Raw genomic sequence first — 7056 nt, 5'->3', positions numbered from 1 at the left:
GTGTTTATCTCTATAGTGTCAGTCTGCTGCTCTCCCCACCTCCTGCAGAACTCCAGTCCCCGCCTGCATCCCTTCCCTCCCTGCTGATTGGAGGGAAGGGACGGGGGCAGGGACCAGAGCTATGCAGGAGGCGGGGGAGCAGCTGAGACTGACACTACAGATGTAAACACAGCCTCACAGCATGGCTGTGATTTATGAGGGATTGCAGAGTGCAGGGGGACCTTAGTGGGGTTTGGGATAGCAACAGAGGCTGGGCTGTATAGGCAGATACAGCCTCTGTATGCAGATAACATTCTTTAAACACACCTCGGGTTCTCTTTCATTTATCTAATTATACAAATAGCACCAAGATGCAACACTTTCCTGCAATCATTAAGGATTCTAATTGGTTACTCTGGGAAATGGCTTCACTTTTGCTCCAGTACAGATAAACCAGCCTCTGTGTTTACCCAGCTTGGAAACAGCAGCGGCCCTTCAGTGGCATACAGTTGCCTGTCATCCTGTTGATCTTCCATGCATCAGCAAAGTCTGAATCACACATCTGAAACAAGCATGCGGCTAATGCAGTTAAACTTAAAGCGGACCTAAACTCTTGCACAGCAGACAAGGAAAACGCATATAGCTGAGAAATTCACTGTGCGTTTTTAGAGAGAAGAGCCTGTCTAATCACCTCTTATCAGCAAGTAATCAGCAAGAGTAAATCAAGGCTGTTAGCATTGTTCTGTGCTAATATGTAAACAGCAAACACTGAAGGTTAACCCTTTCTGTGCTCCCAGGAATTCCAGGAAGTAAAACACTACAGGTTTATTGTAGAAGTTCTATAAGTTGTAATGAACAAATGTTCTTCTTTAAAAAAAGGTTATTCTACTGTTGCTTATCTCTTAGAGCAGAGTCGAAGTTCTGAGTTTAGGCCCACTTTGTGTCAAACATCTGATTTGCATGCCTGTTCAGGGTGTATGGTTAATAGTATTAGAAGTGAGGGCAGGCAGACTGCATTGTTTAAAAGGAAATAAATATGTCCTCCTACATAACCCTCACAGATCAGCTGTCCTTTAAACACAATAATTATGAAAAACGTTTAGTAACAGCCACTTTTACATAGGAAAGAAGACACAAGGTTCCTGAAACTTATGGAAATCAGCCAAGTTGGGTTCACACACAATTTTATAAAAATGGATTGATTAGGAAATGATGCCAGACTGCACAGAACTACTACAAGGTAAAGTCCTCTGTAATATGCATGATCCTTACACTGATGTATAATGTGCAGTGTGGATGGGAAGTTCTCAGTCCACATTACAGTCCATCCTTCAGCATGCTGCTATCAGGGCTCAGGCAATGAAGTCTAGTGGTCTGTTGAATCCCCCTTTCCGGTTCATATACTGTCTGCAAACAGAGAAACAGAAGAAATACATTAGCTTCGGTAAAGTGCTAGTACGCCACTTCTGTAAATCATTGCTGTGCTCATTTCATCTGGCTGTTCTATTATCAGAGCAGTTTTTCCCATGTCTATTACTTTGTGTATACCCTGTGCTATTTATTATATGTCTGCAAAGGGCTTTTAATGCAGATAGGCTGCCCTAGGCAGTGTTCCAAAAGACAGTGCCATCTACTGGTATCATTACAGCTCACACTGGCTGGAGAGCAACGCAGCAATGTAGTGACCTATAGATCATTCCATTTCGGCCAAAGTTACTATAGACAAGCAACAGTAATCCGACACTTACACAAAACATTCACCCAAGAAGATTAAGCTTTTTGTCAATACAGATCACTTAGATGAATTAGTCAATATCAGTCATTCCAGCCAAGTGTATCATATAAATTGTGACCATGCTCAAGTAGATTACGAAACAGGCACGGCTAGCAGATCCTAAAGCAACAGACATGAGTTTCTTTGACTTGAGTTTTCTTTTGTATAGCTTTATAAAGTTTCCCTTGCTTTTTAGTCTACCATTCTCACTATTTTTGCTAATTTTGGTATCTTGTTTCCACTTGCAGCCATATTCAGGTACATTGGCTACAGCTCCATTAACTCTGCACTTCTTAAAAAGACTAATACAATTTTCAGCCTTATTTCTTCTATCCTATAAGTTCCTATACCTGTTCTAATGTGGTCTGGATTACTGCAGTCTTTTCTAGTTGCACTGTCTGTAATATATCGAATCTTTTCTTTGTCAAGCTTTGTCGACCCAGGGAGGAATGTGCTGTCTGCTGTGATAGGGAGAAGTTATGCGCACACCCTCCATGCCCCCCCTCTGCTCTCCTGTGTACTGTGTGTGAGTCACAGGCAAGGTCTCTGGTCACAGGCAGTCTGTCTGAGGCTCACAGAGCTGTGACCTTATGAACAGCTGTGAGTGCAGAAAGATCAGTTCAAAGCCCAGACAAGCAGCTAAGGCAACACTGGGAGTAACATTCCTGCAGTCAATTCAGGCTTGAGAGGAGCCACTGCAAACAGGCACCTGCTCTGAAGATGTATTTCCTGTTTGGCAGCCATCTTCATTACTTGCAAAAAAACAATGAATAAAACAGTGATTTTTTCACCACAAAAGCAGCCGAGAGCTGCGAAAATGTCACAGAGGGGGCTAGGAGAAGACAACAAACAGGCTGGTACATTTATGTAAGATTTTCACAGTACAGATTCTCTTTAATAGCAGGGCTGTGATGTTGGTACAAAAATCATCCGACTCCAACGCTGACTCCTCAGTTTATGAAACCACTGACTCCCAACTCCAGGTAACCAAAATGGCTCCGACACCATAGTCTAACATTTTCCAGGGTTGCGGATTTAGTACAAAAGTCATCCAGCTCCCGACTTCGACTCCTCAGTTTATGAAACCACCGACTCCAGGTACCCAAAATTGCTCCAACTCCTCGACTTCAACTCCACAGCCCTGCTTAATAGTATTGGCAACGGTTGTCACAGGAGAATGAAGCTGCTTGATTTGGACTATAAAATTGCGTTTACCATGCTTGTCCAGAATTGCCATACTGATTTCCTCAGACAACTCTCTCCTTTACTTTCTGTTCCATCTTCGGGCCTCTGTCACACAGGCAGCTGCTCCTGTGGATGTGCCAGGTGCTTGCAGGCAGCAAGCATGGGCAGAAGGGTAGCACCCATATCCAGCATGAACATCTGAAAAGGTGTTTTTTTCTACAGTGGATTAAACACTGTGCCAAATTACAAACACAGCCATTCAACTGCATTATGAGACCAGATGAACCTCATTGCCTGGAAGATTGGTGGTTTAACAGCATATTAAGCTTGCATGTTCATCCATCCATGTAATAGAAGCCAGAGTGTGGAAGGTGATACTAAACAGCAGAATTACCACTTTGCTCCATAAAAATAGGTTGAAATATTTGGGGGTGCACTAGAGTGCTTTCAGCTGCGGTTTGGTATTTCCACCAATCCCAAAAAGTGCTTTGCTGTTGAAAGTGAATGAAGGGGAACCCATAAGAGCGACTGATTTGGCCAAATTGCATTCGTGGTCCTGCAGCATTTTTGGAGCAGCTGCACTCCTATGCAAAAGACTGGAGCACTGCAAAACCATGTTTGAATCCCTTTTCAAACGCAATGTTGCTATGACTTTGTGGGCAATTTTGGGTGCCAAATAAAGTTTTAAATAACTGCCAGGTCTACTAAGGTCAGTTTTCACCCCCTTGATAAGTAGGGCATTGGTGCTTCTCTATTTGGAGATAGAGAGGCACCTATGTTATGACCTTTTGTGCAAGGGGGCAGGGCTAAGCATTGAAAGCCGGTGGAAATTGACATCAATATGCCCTGCAAGTAGGTTAAACTATTTGCACAGCATACAAAAGGTAAAACAAACAAAAAATACTAGTCAGAAGTGCTGTGCAATTGCTGGCAGTAGATTCCACAAGGCTTCCAAATGCCGTACAAATCCAGCCGTTTGATACAGCGATCTGTAGTGGGCCCCGGGCTTAACTAATTAAAGAAAACTTATTTAAAAAAAATCTGATTCAATTACTTTTCACCTTATCTAGGAGAACTAACAAATGTGACCAGGCCATTTGAAAATATCTTCGTAGAATAAGCAATGCTGTATCTCCTCTCGCACTTGCATTCAGTTACGGAAGTAAAAACAAATCCTGAAGAGGTTCTTAAAGTGTACCTGAGGCGACATGTGTATGTACAGTGCAAAACATTAATAACCAGGCTGTTTTACTTGTTTTATTTTGCTGCCTGAAAGAGTTAATGTTTAGGCATGGAAGTGACAGCTTCTGTCTTGTTGGTACCTTGAGGGGAATATAGTAAGCATCACTGATAAGCAAATTACATCCATAACGTTTTCCTAGCAGAACACAACATCTGAGAGCAGAGGGAGATAAAAAATATGTAAACTATTGACCTTTATTTAACTCTGGCACACTTATAAGGCTGGCACTGAGCAGAGGCAACAAAACATTCAATGTAGTTTGTAGATATTTAAAGAGAAACTCCAACCTAGAATTGAACTTTATCCCAATCAGTAGCTGATACCCCCCCTTTTACATGGGAAATATAATGATTTTCACAAACAGACCATCAGGGGGCGCTGTATGACTGATTTTGTGCTGAAACCCCTCCCACAAGAAGCTCTGAGTACCGCGGTACTCTGGGCAAACTGCCACAATGTAACAATGTTCACAGACAGAAATAGCTGTTCACAGCTGTCTGTAACAGCCAAAACAGCTAGGAGCAGCTACATAACCTGCCCACAGTAAAAATGTCACCATGTGATAAATGTCAGAATGTAAATCAGGAGAGGAAAGATTTTACAATGAGCAAACACTGACTAAATCATTTATACATAATTATGGTAAAAAATGAAGCACTTTTTTTTACTACATCATTTTCACTGGAGTTCCTCTTTAAATATAAAATAAAACTATGGGATATCTGAAAAAAAAATTAAAGAAAAAAAAAAAAAGTCATTCTTAGGAGTAGGAGAATAAGTATAATTGTTTATTTTCACCTCAAGCGCACTTTATAATGCTTCCTTGGAATTGTACACTGCAACCGTAAATATCAAAGACTGTAAATTATATGAATCAGTGTCTTCCATGCAATTATTAATGCAATATATGTTGATATTATGTGGGTGGGACTGGCATGCCATGTGTGCATCCACCATACAGTAAATGTTTGAAGTGGGTGTCAATGTATCCTGAATGAGAGCTATACTAGCACAATGCCAGGATGTTAGGCTTTCTACTGCTTCCCCTCATGGGCGCCTGCTACTGTTGCCTGGAAACCATTGAGATACGCTGCCTCTATGTGATCACAGAGTACCTCCTACAGACAAATGCTGTTGTGCACTTCGTTAGTGTATATTTTCAGAAACATCTAATTAAGGCATCATTTTCCTCACTATAATCTTTTATATCAAGAAACCACTGACGTTAAATGAAAAATAAAATAAGCTGGTAAAAGCTGTAACAATGGATGTGTCCTCCCAGTACAACACACTCTTCTCTAGAGGCTTGTGTCACTGTAAGGAGGAACATAAAGAAAGAGCCATTCTCCTGTCATTGGAGGAATCCTCCTACTAGTGCCTGCTAGGACTCCCTCGAATATAAACCTCAACCAGCTAAATCTTCTGGACAGCACAGAGTAGAAGCTTGACATGGAGACTCTGAAAGGTCAACCATGCAAATTATGCAGCTTGAAAATGTACCAATCAAATTCCACCTCGATTCCATATGGACTTTGACTGATCCGTTTTCAAGCTCCATAAATTTGCATACAAAATGTACATAGTTCTGCATTTCACTGACCATCCCTAATTGGGACACGGATTTAGTAAAATGGTTGCTAAACCATGGAGAACCTATGTAAGCCATTTCAGAAATGGTCCGTCAAGTGGAAAATGTTTGCAACTCTCAACTCAGGACATACTGGTGTTGCTAAAAAATATATAGTGAGAAGAAAAGCTGTGAATGTGCAAGCCTGCACATACCCACAGCTGTGTTCTCTCCAGCCCCTTTCTAACAAATGCTTTACCGAGATGAGATTTATGACCTACCAGCTATCATAATGCAGCCTTCTAATCAGTCAGCAGTCGTATGTGGTCTCAGACTCTCATATTGGCTTTGAAATCAGAATACCCAAGCAGCTCGGGGTGACCTACAACCACTGGGAAAGTATAGGGGGACTGTTTTCTGTTGTACTGGTTCAATCCAATAGAGCCATATTAATCCCTGCCATGTACGGAGGAAGACCAAAAGTCTGAAACAGGCTGTCTGCATGTTGGGTTGATGTGGCTGTGTAAAATTTATAGGCTATAGGCTTGCTATACACCAGCGGTTCTGGATGTTAAGGTGGCCTACGATACAATAAAATGATCACTTTATGGCAAGTTGATTAAAAACAATTTGATTAAAAAAAAACAACAACATCAGATTCCCCGAAAAATCGAAGACTTTATTTCAGCAAGAAATCCCATTTCCTGTTCTTATTCGATAAAATAGATCAGGAATGGTGGATTTTTCTGATCAGTTTTTAAGAAAATTGAATAGTGTGAGTCAATTTATTAATATATACAACCAAGCAATTTTCTCATTTTTCAATCATTTATCATAATTGGGGAAAATTGAACATGTGTGTGTGGTACATTGTAACTTTTCAAAAATATGACCAGTCAGTCAGAAAAATTAATTGCGATTCTTAAATTGAACAGATATTTAAAAATGTGTAATGTGTAGTGTGTAGTGTGTGTGTGATGGTAGCCATACATCAGCAGATTATGGGCAGAATCGGCAGAGAGACAAGTTTATCTCTAATCAAATATGATGATGATGAGATAAATGTGTCTCTAGTGGTAGCTGCCCATATACTGAAGGCCAATTCCCACCAGATTTCAGCATGAAATCTTTCAGGGAATCGTCTGAGCCCGGCACGTCCGCCTTGTGGCTGCCCACCTAATGAATAAATGTGCCTCCCCAGTGTGTCAGTGCATTTATACATTATCTGTCCTGTAGCAGCCTCTGCGTGGTATCCATCTCTCTAGAGTCTATCAGCTACATACACACTGGCGGGGCATAGCTCCTGGC

General features: G+C 41.3%; 1 protein-coding gene across 1 annotated transcript in view; it reads right to left on the bottom strand.

Moving 5' to 3' along the window:
* Window positions 1–1146: 1146 nt before the first annotated feature.
* SNRNP27 (small nuclear ribonucleoprotein U4/U6.U5 subunit 27) overlaps window positions 1147–7056 on the bottom strand; it is a 52134-nt gene continuing 46224 nt past the window's right edge. Inside the window, exon 6 of the mRNA XM_068274914.1 lies at window positions 1147–1386. Within this exon, the coding sequence (XP_068131015.1) occupies window positions 1332–1386 (55 nt within the window). The 3' untranslated portion in view covers window positions 1147–1331. The remainder of the gene's footprint in view (window positions 1387–7056) is intronic.

The sequence above is a fragment of the Hyperolius riggenbachi genome, chromosome 3 (assembly GCF_040937935.1).
Source record: "Hyperolius riggenbachi isolate aHypRig1 chromosome 3, aHypRig1.pri, whole genome shotgun sequence".
Lineage (NCBI taxonomy): Eukaryota > Metazoa > Chordata > Amphibia > Anura > Hyperoliidae > Hyperolius > Hyperolius riggenbachi.
The sequence above is the reverse complement of the archived record's forward strand: the minus strand, read 5'-3'. Positions and strand labels throughout refer to the sequence as shown.